Genomic DNA, 15615 nt, shown 5'->3' on the forward strand with positions numbered 1-15615 from the left:
ATCACCCAAACTGAATGATGATGATAGAGCTCCTCATTTGCCTCTTGCTGGTGTAGACACTTACGTTCCCCATGCTGAGGTCGTGTATCAGCAGGTTCTGATGGTTGCTGAGGGTCATCTCCAGCATCTCCGTGCCACCACGTTCCCCGTCGCTCGGATACATGGGCTGCCTGTAGTCCAGCTCGGAAACCTTCTCCTGCTTAATGCCCATAGCAGGCATGTAATCGCCCATCCCTGGCATCATCCCCGCTCCGGACACCAGTCCTCCACCTGCTCCTCCTGAGCTGTCACAGTCAGGCGAGTGGCGCTCCTTTTTCAGGACGAAATCGTGTGGCTGCAGCTCGGCCATGACACTCTGTCCGGCCAGGCGGGTGAAGCTGGTGACGGGCGGCAGGTGGCTGAACATCAGCATGCCTGTGCTGAAGCTGGCCTCCATGCCCCCGCCTGGCCGCAGGAACTCACTTCCCAGCTTGTCCTGGATGAGGCTCATGGTGGAAGCGCTTGGACAGAGCGGAGTGACGCTGAAATGATCGGGTCTTTAAAAGATGGCCACCGCTTGCATCCTAAAAAAATAAATAAATAAACAAGGACGATTCATTAAAAACATCTCTCTTTTTATTCCAGATGTGACTGCTAAATAATTTCTAAATATTTCCATTTGATTAGATCCTTTAATACTGTTTTACAATCTTCTACAAACAGGTAATATTCCTATGGAAGCACCTTCTTAATAAAGCACATTTTAAACAACTTCTGTTGACCAAAGTAGTACATACACCGACATGCATAACATTATGACCACCTGACCAATATTGCATTAGTCCCCCTTTTGCTGCCAGAACAGCCCTGACCCATCATGCACTGTGTATTCTGACCCCTCTCTATCAGAACCAGCATTAACTTCTTCAGCAGTTTGAGCAACAGTAGCTCGTCTGTTGGATCGGATCACACGGGCCAGCCTTCACTCCCCACGTACATCAATGAGCCTTGACCGCCCGTGACCCTGTCTCCGGGTCACCACTGTTCCTTCCTTGGAGCACTTTTGATAGATACTGACCACTGCAGATCGGGAACACCCCACAAGAGCTGCAGTTTTGGAGATGCTCTGATCCAGTGGTCTAGCCATCACAATTTGACCCTTCTTCAAACTCGCTCAAATCCTTACTCTTGTCCATTTTTCCTGCTTCTAACACATCAACTTTGAGGACAAAATGTTGACTTGCTGCCTAATATATCCCACCCACTAACAGGTACCATGATGAGGAGATCATCAGCATTATTCACTTCACCTGTCAGTGGTCATAATGTTATTGCTGATTGGGGTATAGTTAAACAAATCTTTCCACCAATTAATCCTATAGACAATAACAGTGTAGACATTCATACACACGCCACACAATACAAAATCAAACCTTTCCCAAAAGCTCAGGAATAAAAATCCCTGAATATGAAGACATATTTAGAGGAATTCTACCGGCTCTGTGGGTTAATATTAACCACTGACCATTCATCTATAACTACACCTAGTTAGCTATGAAATATTAAAAGGACGAATGTTCTTGATTTTTTGCTCTGAGCCAGGACCCGTCTTGCAGGAAATAAAAGCTAAACGCTGGACAAATATGATGGTCAAACAATTATGCTCCCGGCAATTTGCATAATATTTGCATTGTTATTTTTTCCCAGTCTCACCACGATCATAAACCTAAACGGTCGCCTATATATTTATAACGGAACGCAAACGCCCCTCTTGAGAGTCCCGTGCCATGTCTACACATCTATTTCACACAACCTAATGCAACTGGCTGTTTCATTAAACTCCTTCAGAATCGGAATGGATGACATTTACACCGTCATTATGAAGTTATTTTATAATTGTTGAACTTTATATCACACTGAATATTGGAATGACATTATATTTATTCAGCGGTTATTCTTGCTTCACTTTTGTTTGCATTACTTTAATTCGGTGTGTCTGAAGAATAAAATGCTAAATAGTTTACGGTTATAATGCTAAGAATATTACTAATAAAATCAGTGTTTTATGGGTTTGGTCTTTGGTGCCTCCCATTTTGGATTACATTCAATCATGAAGAGGAACATAAGACATGAATTTTTCTTAGATTTAGAACAGTTTTGTAAACTATTTTTTCTACTCCTCGCACCCATCCCCTTCCCCCAATTCCCAAAACTCCGCCCCCAGATTCTTCAATGGCCTATAAACAGAAACTGCCTCCTAATTTGCCTACTACGCATCCTAAATAGCACCAGAGATTAGCGTTAGGGTGTTCCAAATCATAGCATGATGAAATGAGTATCCTAAAGGTCCAAGATGGTCAAGCGTTTCTGTGGACACTTTTTCATCCAGCTAATATCACTGACAACTCCTGGTTCAAGGGAGGAGGAGGAGTTTTATGATTGAGGAGTTTTAGATGCATTTTAGAGAGGGAAATTATTAAATTAAATGATATATAATTATATAAAGTATAATAAATAAAGACAAGATGAAACAGCATTCTTTTTCATTAAATGCCGTGTCCGCATGTCCCAGGACCATTTGGCTATACACTCATTTTCCTTCACGAAACAAGTACATAAGTTTAGCGCATAGTGTAAGTGAACGAATTAGGATGTGGACCGAAAGCCAGTTTTCCAAACAGGGTTTTTCCTTCAGCCACAGATTCAACATGTTTTTAAATATTTACTGAATCATTATTGTGTTATATCTTCCAAAATATGTACACAGCAATCTGGATTCACTGAAACGAAGTGCAACGTTCGATATTATACGTTATACTTAGTAATAAGATTTAATATTGTTAACAGTATATGTAATTAATCCTGAATGAAAAGGTATCTTCGAATTCCTGTCTCTATTTAACATGATGATAAAATTAGCATTCTGTTTAAATGTGGCAAACATTTCTAAATTGGAGTACTCACTTCTATAATTGGGATTTGAAAGGCTTTAGGACCTGTGAACTTTTAATAATAGACCTGAATAATTATAGAGAATACTATCAGCGGTGTGTGTGTGTGTGTGTGTGTGTGTGTTAGAGAGAGAACAGATTGCGTGACAGGGCCGTGCTGCTCCTTAGAGACGACAGGCGCGAGCTCTTTGATCCAGCCATTAAGTACTTAGCTGCATTAATCACACCATCTGATGGCTCGGCCAGAGAAAGAGGGAGTCTGTTCGCAAGCTCTCGCTCTCTTCATCTGCACTAAAAGAAACAAACCACATACACTTCTGCTTTACGACACTGTTGTGTGAACTTGGGAGGAACACAGTAACACACCACAGACTGAACTAACTGATCTCCGGCCATAGTAAATAAACAAAAGTCTGATCATCATTAAGGTAACAGGGCAGAGGATTAGACTGCCAGTAAGAAAACAAGCACAACCTTACATTTCATTACAAATCAGTCAATAAGGAAATATATGCAAATTTCTCGCTCTCTAAAGTGTACAAACTGGTCACACCGGCACCGGCTCACTGAATGAATGGAGAGTCAGATCCAGAAGTTTCAGCATCCTGAGCATTTATGACAAAATAAAAGCAAATCCTAACCTTCAGTTGAAGTACATTTATTCGGTTGGGGGGGGGGGGGACTCGGTTTGGTTGGGGTGTATATACAACCTGAATTATTCACAAACTTTAGGAAAGATGGGGAAAGAAAACATCATGGAAAGTTTTTCTTGTTGATAAATTAAATCAGAAACATATTAATCCCTAAAAAAATATTTTAAAAATTACATATTTATTTAAATATTTAAAATATATAACTTTAGGAAAGATGAGGTAGGAAAACATCATAGAAAGTTTTAATTAATGTTTTTCTTGTTGATAAATTAAATCAGAAATATATGAACCCCTAAAAAATATTTTTTTTAAATATATTTAAATTTATATATAATATATTTATAAATATATTATATATTTATATAATATATATATTTATATATTATATTATAATTATATTATAATATAATATATTTATAAATATATATATGAATTTATATATAAATTTATATTATATAATATATATATATATATATATATATATATATATATATATATATATATATATATATATATATATATATTTTTTTTTTTTTTTAAATATTAAAAATATATAACTTTAGGAAAGATGGAGAAAGAAAACATCATGGAAAGTTTTTTTTCTTGTTGATAAATTAAATCAGAAACAATAACCCCTAAAAAATATTTTTAAAATATATTTAAATTATTATTTATTTATTTAATTAATATTAAAAATATATAACTTTAGGAAAGATGGGGAAAGAAAACATCATGGAAAGTTTTTTTTCTTGTTGATAAATTAAATTAGAAACATATTAACCCCTAAATAATATTTTTAAAATATTATATATTTATTTATTTATTTATTTAAATATTAAAAATATATAACTTTAGGAAAGATGGAGTAAAGAAATCATAGAAAGTTTTAATTAATGTTTTTTTCTTATTGATAAATTAAAATCAGAATCATGTTAACCATAAAAAAAAATGTTAGAAATACATTCATTTATATATAAAATACATATATAAAATAATTACATAAAAAAGAATACATATATACAATCATTCAATTATTTATTACAAATCATTTTAAATTATATTAAAATATTTTAATTACATTATTAATTGCACCCATAAAAAAAAATCCAATTAACAAAATGTCACTGAAGCATGTTCGCATTTGTATTTTGCATCATTATGGAGCAATAGTAGATTTTTTTTGTTTTCTTATTTGAGTCAAAAGATTAAACCAATAGAAAGAAAAAAATCTTGATTTAAGCCATGACCTCAACACAAGTGAACTAAGGGCTGAGAAAAACCATTTGGAAAACTGATTGGGGTCTGGAATGCTTGTTTATGTTTGAACGGGCCTCCTTTTATAGACGCTCTACGAGCCACCGTAGATGCTGTGGGCAGAGATTTGGGAACATGAGCAGGAATGGAGAGGGAATGCTCATGGAAGTGGAAAAAAACGCCATTCAAACATTAAACTCACTTACATAACTGTTCGAGATGTAGTCTAGATTTAAATAAAAAATGAACTCATCTCACCAAACGCACCTTTAAATTAATCTGAGTGATATTTATAGATAAGATTGACAGACTGAATTCTCCTAGCCATTTCCCAAGCACCAGTTCACTGCAATGAACCTGATAGGAGGAAGACGCGTGTATTTGTCCGCGCACACAGTGACAAAGAGGCAATTAAGTCTACAACCATACCAATAAACTATTATGAAGGTGAGCTAGAAGAAAGACGTTTAGTTCATCCAATCACATACAAAATGGAGCTTCAGAAACAAGCAAAAAAAATGGATTCGGTTTGAGAAATAAAAGAAGAAAATCCTTATAATTATGCTTTATATTGTGCAGCTGTTTGGCCTCCAAATAACCTGGCAAGCCGGTTTATATAGATGGCACCACAAATGTAACATAAAAATCTCTCTACTTCTGCCAAGAGGTTTCAACTGGATTTTGGTTGGACCTTCCAGCTGGACAAAATGGTCAAAATCTGACATGGTCATCCATGACTTCTGACCTGAACCGTACAACATGTGATGTGAAATAAATCTAGCCAATAAGAGGCAACCTAGAAGGCTTGTAGAGATCAGACTTCTTGCTCCGTCTCATCAGGCATTAGAGAAAACTCGGTGCTGTCCTGCTGGTCCTTAAACGGGGTGCCAATAATTCTGGATGCTTTCAGATGCAGAACAGCGTGTACGTAGTTTGTAGATATGTATTAGTGGAAAGTGACCTTTAGCAGCCCTGCTAGGACACTGCATCTGTAAGCATCCAGAACTATTGGCACCCTGGTTGCTACATACTGCGAGAATCCAGTACACTACTAGAGAAGATCCTAAACCCTTAGCCGGGGTCAAGTCTTCCATTTTACACCCAGTGTTCCTGGGATATGCTCTGGATCCCATCCTGACCCTGAGCAGGAAAAAAGCAGTTACTGAAGATAAACAACTGTCTGCAGCAGCCAGATTACTCCTGTACTTTTTGTGTTCCTTTTCACCCCTGCATTTGACCAACGACGACCAAGCAGGTGTTGTCAACACAAACAAAGATGCTTATCCCGTTTCAAACACGCTGTGTCCAGTCTAAGCAATTAACCCAATGGGGGGGGGGGGGGGGGGGTTGGGCTACTGTTCCGGGCGAACCGATAGCACGAGCCGACGTGATGTGTGAGAAAAGGATTCACATGTATCGGCGGGATGAATGGTGGCTTAATGTGTGCGGGATCGGGCTTTTCTCAGCACTGCGTTAATTATTCATGCGGCTGCACGCAGGCCCGACATGCTTTGTTTACTACAACGGCTGGGCACGGTACTTTCACCTATGCAAATTGAAGCAGGCGCACGTCTGGGAGTCTCAGCTGCGCAGGCTGACCTACACTCCGACTGGGAGTCCTGCCATTTATTAACAGCGAATGCAAAGGATTTTTACTAGGAATATCACCAGTGGAAAAAAAGAAAACAAGCAAACACCTCATATTAACAAAATCTCAAAGAAAAAAAAAGACCCAGATTTTGAACCACACCAGCGGAGTAATGAAATATGTTCAAAACAAGATTCAAATCAGGGCCATGTGCAAATGTGGATTGAAAGGATCTGCATAATGACCACAATCTGCCACATTTTCCACGTTCAAGCCGCCACACTTAATAACCTCAAACTTTCACTTATGCTTTGTGATACAAAGTGACCAGCAACTACAATGCATGAAGAAAGGAAAGCACTACTAGAAGACACACTAATATTACTAATAGGAAAAAATAAATAAATAAAAAATTATAATGAAAGAAGTAAGAATATTTGAGGCAGGGCTGATGATCCCAAAATGATATTCATAATAATACTCTTCTGATCTATTATTTTTACTCGACATACAACTGCTTTTTATTTTTCCCTTTCGTTTCACATCAAATATTCACCCATAATGTATTTCTGTACAATTATCATCTTTACATGCACTCTCTAGCTAAATCCTAAGCATTTTATCCATCAGCACATGTTACATCGTGACTGTGATATATCTTTTGGCACCCCTGAAATGTAAACAGTATTTTTCTCATTGTTAAGGTATATCTTTTAACTTGGACCCCTAATAAGTCGTTACGGTCTAATGATGTACTTTATAAAGGTACACTTTTAAAAAACAAAAGATAACAACAGGAAGGGATGCATTTCTTTTTTCTTGAGAAACATAAAGCTTAAGAAAAACAGCTAGATGAAAGCATGCTGAGAGAGAGAGAGAGAGAGAGAGAGAGAGAGAGAGAGAGAGAGAGATTTAATAGATTTAAAGGTGATGAAGGTCTTGTGAAGGTTTATAGTAACGTCGATTGCATCATGATGATGATGATGATGATGATGGGAATCGGTAGTAATGTGGACGGGAATGTATGACTAACATCAATCCCAGACAAAGTCCCACTGCAAAGTCACGAGGGAGAGTTTAACTCCAAAAGCATCAGGAACTAAGCTAAATCCAGGCTGATAAACAGCTAAAGGCCTTTAATGGGCCATAATAGAGCGTCTGGTTGTTATTAATATCTCACCATAACGGCGTGATCAGAGTTCAACTCTCACCCCGAAATAAACAAACAAACAAACAAACACATTTCACTGTAAACAACTCACACGTAATGCGCGGTCACGTCCAAAAAATATAAAAAATCCCAAATGATCCAAACCTTGTATTATTTAAGCTGCTCATAATAAACCGGCCCACGCGCGTGCCCCTCTCCCTCTCCCTCTGTGTGTGTGTGTGTGTGTGAACAATTGATGCTCCGCGCGCATGCTAAGCTGCTAATGCTAACCTAGCGTAGCCAGACCCGCTTGCGCTTTGTTGTCTGACCCCAGGACCGCTTCTTCACTCCGCCATGGCTTTTCATACCAACAAACTCCCACACAAGCCCCGCTTCTCTTTCCTCTCGCTTACCAGCTCATGACCACCGCTCGCTCTGGCCGTGCTTGTCTTTTAGTTTTTACCTCCCAGCTCGGTCTGTTTGTTTCTATCTTCAGCGTCTAAACATTGTTCTCCCGCGGCCGCTGCGCTCCTCCATCTTGACTCAGCGCGGGGCACTGTGGGTAAAAAAAGAAAAGGCTGGACGGGTCCCGCGAGGAGACAGACACGCGCACGACAGGCACGCGCGTTGCCATAGTGAGGAGCTGAGGCATGGCGGGTACCGCGCTGTGGGTGTGAAGCGGAATCGATAAAACCGCGATGGTGGAATTACACATGGCTCTAAATAATAACACTGAATTAGAGTCTCCCAGAAACCTGCAATTAATTATACAAATCCCAGAAGCTCTTTCTTTCTTTCTTTCTTTCTTTCTTTCTTTCTTTCTTTCTTTCTTTCTTTCTTTCTTTCTTTCTTTCTTTCTTTCTTTCTTTCTTTCTTTCTTTCTTTCTTTCTTTCTTTCTTTCTTTCTCTTCCTTTCTTTCTTTCTTTCTTTCTTTCTTTCTTTCTTTCTTTCTTTCTTTCTTTCTTTCTTTATCTCCTTTCTTTCTTTATTTATTTTTTCTCTTTCTTTCTTTCTTTCTTTCTTTATCTCCTTTCTTTCTTTCTTTCTTTCTCTCCTTTCTTTCTTGCTTTCTTTATCTCCTTTCTTTCTTTCTTTCTTTCTTTCTTTCTTTCTTTCTTTCTTTATCTCCTTTCTTTCTTTCTTTCTTTCTTTCTTTCTTTCTTTCTTTCTTTCTTTCTTTCTTTCTTTATCTCCTTTCTTTCTTTCTTTCTTTCTTTCTTTCTTTCTTTCTTTCTTTCTTTCTTTCTTTATCTCCTTTCTTTCTTTCTTTCTTTCTTTCTCTCCTTTCTTTCTTGCTTTCTTTATCTCCTTTCTTTCTTTATTTATTTTTTCTCTTTCTTTCTTTCTTTCTTTCTTTCTTTCTTTCTTTCTTTCTTTCTTTCTTTCTTTCTTTCTTTCTTTCTTTCTTTCTTTCTCTCCTTTCTTTCTTGCTTTCTTTATCTCCTTTCTTTCTTTCTTTCTTTATCTCCTTTCTTTCTTTCTTTCTTTCTTTATCTCCTTTCTTTCTTTCTTTCTTTCTTTCTTTCTTTCTTTCTTTCTTTCTCTCCTTTCTTTCTTGCTTTCTTTATCTCCTTTCTTACTTTCTTTCATATATTCTCCCTGTTTTCTTTATGTGTTTCCTCAACATTCTCATTAAGCTGTGCTAAATGTTCCTTTATTGTGTGTGTGTGTGTGTGTGTGTGTGTGTTGTAATATACTACCATCCCATCCTGAGTGTATTCTATGCTATATTTGGTTCCACCATAACCCTGACCAGGATAAAGTCCTCGAATGGATGACGAAAATATCCAGAGTAGGGGAACAGAATAAATACATAAGTGGTCTATCCGCCATCACAATTTGGCCCTTCGTCAAACTCGCTCAAATCCTTACTCTTGTCCATTTTTCCTGCTTCTAACACATCAACTTTGAGGACAAAATGTTGACTTGCTGTCTAATATATCCCACCCACTAACAGGTGCCATGATGAGGAGATCATCAGTCTTATTCACGTCACCTGTCAGTGGTCATAATGTTACGGCTGATCAGTGTATATTACATATTAAGACAGTATTGACAGGATTTTGACTAACATCATTCAACAAATGACTTATATCAGAGACAGTTTTCTCCCCATACCAAAAGCCTGATACATGATGATATACAGTTTGTTGTGGATTAGCTACTTTTAGCTAGTTATTTATATAAACAGCAGTTTACACATAAACACCATATTCCAAAACCTGGTAGGATTGTGTATAACACTCTAGCTAATACATTAGCTTCAGATTAGACTCCTACACCAACAACATATACTGGAAATAAACCATTAAAGTCAGAATCTAGCACACAGACACAGCACCTTTGCAATAACATTTCAGCTTTAACCAGTATTCATTTGTCTTCAGTATTTACACTTGGTCTTCAGGATTGTGGTGGATCTGGAGTATATCTCAGGAACAGTGGGTGTGAGGCAAGGATACACCATGAATGAGACACCAGTTCATCTCAGAGCACCATTCACAAGCAACTTAGCATAGCCAGCATCCAGTTTATGGCAGTATGGCAGTTTATCTGGAAGGTTGGAGTACATTATGCAACCTGTTTTTTTGCTATCATGCTATCAACAGCTACATATTATATGATGCTTCAGTCCAATAAATCAATTCTGTGACTAAAACTGTTAGAAATATGACAAAGAAACCTAATTTGTGACAACAAGCCTAAATGATTCTCATGAATCTCATATTGGACAGTAAAGGATATTGGAAAGTAAAGTACACCTTGCACATGTTTTGACCTCTGATGACATCATTATTTTCCACAACACATATGTACCAGACGTTGCAAGGGTACGTTGTGGACCATAGAAGAGGGGAGGTGCCTTATTCAGATATGAGTACGAAAAGGAGCACTTAAACAAAACTTTTGCATGAGATATATGGTGAATAATGTTGTGTTCTCCATGTATGTTTGTTATGAGGTTTGATGGAATCAAGTGACCCATGCAGTGCACACCCAGACACACCCAGATTCGGACCACAGCAAACCTATCCGAGTGTGAAAACCACCTGAGAATACATCAGGGTTGCACAGTAGCCGTTCTCTAAGGCTTCCCAAAGTTCTGCATGGCTAACACGACCCACATCCACTGCTAGATTCTCTTAATTCCACAACACAGCAGCAGCACTCACACTTTCCACAGCAGGGGATTGAACAGCCAAAACCTCTGGCGTATTTTAGTTCCAGCAAAGGAGCTTACTTTGTTCCTCCGGCACAGCAACTGGCTTTGCTCTCTGTAAGAGGAAGGATAATGAAGAGTCACCAGGATTCACATAGCCTGTGAACATCGTGCATCATTATCAGCATCGTACTGCAGACCAACTCTATTCTAAGGGCGCAAGACTAGTAATAAATTCAGACATATTTGTATGTGTAAATGTAATAAAAGGAAAATTGGTGACAGGAATTCTCCAGCATTTGTGAAGAAAATGATTTAGAAGTCTAGAAAATATCACAAACCTTATATACACCCTGTTCATCATATTGGAGCAGTGCTGGTCTAATTTTTTAACTAGAAGCGAATTCTAAAAAGCAAGAATATGAAAGTAAAGTGCTGGGAGCAGCTGGACCACATCAGCTTCAAATATCTGTTACAGATACCTTTTGAATGGCAAGCTGTCTTTGTAGATCTACTCTAAAAAAGAAACACTCCCATCTTTCAGATGTGGCTGGCTTTTCTTAATTGCCCAACTAATGACCCAATTAATTCAGGCTAAAGGGGGTGTGAAAAGACACGCAGAAGCTGGTTTTAATCATGCGATGCCCGCTGGGCATGCAGGGTGAGTCGGGTTTTGATCTTCTCTGTGTTGTTCTCTCTCTTTTTTTTTTTTGCAAGCACCCCCCCCCCTTCCTTTTTTTTCTCTCTCTCTCTCAGCAGCACGAAGAAAACGTACATCACACCCAACAGGCACGTTCTTCACATCACTCCCCCAGACAGAGTGCTTTAATATGGATTAGGATCGTCTTCATCAAATCTGCCGCCCTGACAATGGTTGCCGAGGACGTTGTGAACAAATTTCAGTGATTATCAAGACCTGTGGTGTGTATTTGTAAATGTTGGTGTTCATGCTGTGAGAAAACAGAAAAAAGGAGAATGACTGAATGATACTTAAATTCAGATTCTCTTATAGATGAGTCCATCTGGGAGGGGAGGGGGGGAGGGGGGAGGTAGGGGGTCTGTCATCCCTTCGTGTTTATCCTTCTACTGGGAGAGAAAGATTAACAGCTTGGTGAAAATTTTGAAGTAATTTGCATTAAAAAAAAAGACCTTCACTGCTCATTTTAGTGTTATCAGTTTAATAAACTATTATGATGAATTGTATTGTTGCTTAATTTGCACAGGTTTTTGCACAAATATGCAGCTTTATGGACAAAGACAAGAAATTAAAAATGTTATGAACTAAATTATTATTTTTTACATTTTTTGTTAATAGTTTATTTGGATAATAGAAAGAAATACAGCCTGATCATCTGTCATGAACACATCACATGATCAAATTTTTAATATCATTTATTCACAGAGTCCAGATGAACATGGAAACAAAATGCTCTCTCTGTTTAGTTTCTTTCTTTATTATGTCTTCAGAAACGTTTAATACTTCCTGCATCCCTTCCTTTTGAAATATTTATTTATACCTACATTGTGTTTACTAGTTATTTATTTTCGTATCTATTCTCTAGGATTTTTGCACCCATTATATCCTTGACTTGTGCAGTCTACAAGCATCTCTGTGTTTAGAAATTTCAAGAAAGGAATCTTGAGAAAAGAAATTTCCACTTCTTTTTTTTTTGCCGCTAATTTGATTAAAGGAAGCAACAGATTTCCTGGAAACCGAGAGCAATTTAATTTGATTAAAAAAATGTAATACAAAAAGATAAATATCCTATATAATTTAATAAAAATGCACATTTGTTTTCGTTTTTAAAGAGGTTTTTGTAGCAGTGATTGTGTGTGTGTGTGTATGTGTGTGTGTGTGTGTGTGTGTGTGTGTGTGTAGTATTTATTTCATACAATAATTTTGTGCATTTTCTAAAGACCAAATTTGCCAATAATTCTGTAGTATGTTATATTTTTACAAATTATATAAACATATTCAGTAGGTAGTTATTGGTAGTAATATTAGCTTAATTACAATTTTTAAAAACATTTATAGTTATTCCATATATCCATCCATCCATCCCTCTATCCATCCATTCTTCCATCCATCCACATGAAACCTGAAGTCTATCTCAGGGGATTTGGGACACAAGGCGGGGGACACCCTGGATGGGCCGCTAACCCATCAAACACACTCATTCACCCACTAGGGACAATTTAGAAATGCCAATCAGCCTACAAAATATAGTGGAACCTCGACATACGAAAACCCTCCCTTATGAACTTTCACCTTTTTGCAATAAATTTTGCAATAAATTTGCATCGGCATATGTTCAAAACTTGTTTATGTCAGTGAAGGCTGTCTGGAAAGAGTCAACCAAAAGATACCAATGTTGCCTTTGGCATGTGTTCAAAAGCTAGGTGATTATTTTGTGTTTTCTTGTTGACAGATTGGTGGTGTGGGTGATCTGTTCTATTTTTAGCCCAAGCTTGGTGGCACGACTTCCTGCGAGGACCCTTGACATGAAATGCTTGGCTTGGGTCCGTTCTTTGTAAGCATCCATACAGTTTACATATGCTCCGTATTGGTAATATTGGTCATATTTTGGGTGGCTGGAACGGATTATCTGCATTTACATTATTTCTTATGGGAAAATTTGTTTCGCAATACACATTTTCTCCTTAAAAACTCACCTCCAGAATGAATTAAATGCGTATGCCAAGGTTCCACTGTACAGTATGTCTCTGGACTGGCGGAGGAAGCCAGATTACCAAGAGGAAACATTGGGGGGAACATGTAACGCTCTATGCACAGTGAGGAGACGTATAAGTATTTCTGCTATTTAGTTCACCAAGTGCGACAAAACACGACCCTCACTTTCATCAAATGCTGCTTTAAGTTAAATCATATAGCAGTGTGACATGAGGTGAAGAATTTGATTATGCCATCAACCAGGATTCATTAAAAAGGTCAAAAACAACAATTGATATTCTTTTCATTCTCCATTCTTTAGTAATGGTTCAACCATCTGCAAACATCCACATATGCAGTAAAATGGATGATAAGCAAACATCAAATAAGGCTTTAATTTCTTTAAAGTCCCTCTATTGGTTTTCATCTCAGCTTCATCTCTCTCTCTCTCTCTCTCTCTCTCTCTCACACACACACACACACACACACACACACTTTATCATTCCAATAATCACTTACAGTCGCTTCTGCTGATGGATGCATGCAATTTAACCTAAAATGCTCCTGACTATACAGAAAGCTCCTTGTAAAGATATTTCATTTTACTGATGTGATTTGCCCATAATTCAGCAAAGCCTCTGAGGCATAAGGGGAAAAAAGAAGTCAGATATGTTTACCATTTATCAGTTGGCAGGTATAACTACAATTTATTAAAACAAAAATCCATAAAGATTGAGAAGAGGTGAAAGAACAGGGAGGAGGCAAGATGCATGTGCCTCGTTATTTGGGGGTTAACTCTAAGTAAAGACAAAGATCATGACCAGGCACAGAGAACACATAGACTGGGCATTATCATTATCACAGGGGATTTTATAATCAGCCAGGGGTCAGAAAATGAACGTAAGCACTGAGAAGGACTGATTAAGCAATTACATTACAGCAGCATGGAATCAGAGCTTTATTCAAAATACTATGTAATCACCTTCAAGAGGTTTAATGAATAGAGCTGAAAACAAACTGGCTGATTAGGAAACGTTTTAAACAGTGGACAAGATCAAATAGTAAAGAGCTGCTTTTTTAATGGTGGACTACTTACTAAATACTCTATATATACTATAGCTGTGTCTCAAATAGTGCACTATTCACTATATATTCTACACTATAGCTGTGTCTCAAATAGTGCACTATTCACTATATACTCTACACTATAGCTGTGTCTCAAATAGTGCACTATTCACTATATATTCTACACTATAGCTGTCTCAAATAGTGCACTATTCACTATATACTCTACACTATAGCTGTGTCTCAAATAGTGCACTATTCACTATATACTCTACACTATAGCTGTGTCTCAAATAGTGCACTATTCACTATATATTCTACACTATAGCTGTCTCAAATAGTGCACTATTCACTATATACTCTACACTATAGCTGTGTCTCAAATAGTGCACTATTCACTATATATTCTACACTATAGCTGTGTCTCAAATAGTGCACTATTCACTATATACTCTACACTATAGCTGTGTCTCAAATAGTGCACTATTCACTATATACTCTACACTATAGCTGTGTCTCAAATAGTGCACTATTCACTATATATTCTACACTATAGCTGTCTCAAATAGTGCACTATTCCCTATATACTATACACTATAGCTGTGTCTCAAATAGTGCACTATTCCCTATATACTCTACACTATAGCTGTGTCTCAAATAGTGCACTATTCCCTATATACTCTACACTATATCTGTGTCTCAAATAGTGCACTATTCCCTATATACTCTACACTATATCTGTGTCTCAAATAGTGCACTATTCCCTATATACTCTACACTATAGCTGTGTCTCAAATAGTGCACTATTCCCTATACACTCTACACTATAGCTGTGTCTCAAATAGTGCACTATTCCCTATATACTCTACACTATAGCTGTGTCTCAAATAGTGCACTATTCCCTATATACTCTACACTATATCTGTGTCTCAAATAGTGCACTATTCCCTATATACTCTACACTATATCTGTGTCTCAAATAGTGCACTATTCCCTATATACTCTACACTATAGCTGTGTCTCAAATAGTGCACTATTCCCTATATACTCTACATTATAGCTGTCTCAAATAGTGCACTATTCACTATATACTATACACTATAGCTGTCTCAAATAGTGCACTATTCACTATATACTCTACAC

General features: G+C 37.4%; 1 protein-coding gene across 2 annotated transcripts in view; it reads right to left on the reverse strand.

Annotated features, from left to right (window-relative positions):
- znf281a (zinc finger protein 281a) overlaps positions 1 to 8128 on the reverse strand; it is a 27770-nt gene extending 19642 nt beyond the window's left edge. Inside the window, exons 1-2 of one of the 2 annotated variants that reach the window (XM_058374596.1) lie at positions 8039 to 8124; positions 65 to 563 (exon numbers count right to left, since the gene is read on the reverse strand). In XM_058374596.1, the coding sequence (XP_058230579.1) occupies positions 65 to 490 (426 nt within the window). In that variant the 5' untranslated portion in view covers positions 491 to 563; positions 8039 to 8124. Of the gene's footprint in view, positions 1 to 64; positions 564 to 7988 lie in introns of both variants that reach the window. The other variant, XM_058374588.1, reaches the window with a different exon arrangement.
- Between the last annotated feature and the right edge of the window lie 7487 nt (positions 8129 to 15615).

This window comes from Hemibagrus wyckioides, linkage group LG02 (genome assembly GCF_019097595.1).
Source record: "Hemibagrus wyckioides isolate EC202008001 linkage group LG02, SWU_Hwy_1.0, whole genome shotgun sequence".
NCBI classification, from domain to species: domain Eukaryota; kingdom Metazoa; phylum Chordata; class Actinopteri; order Siluriformes; family Bagridae; genus Hemibagrus; species Hemibagrus wyckioides.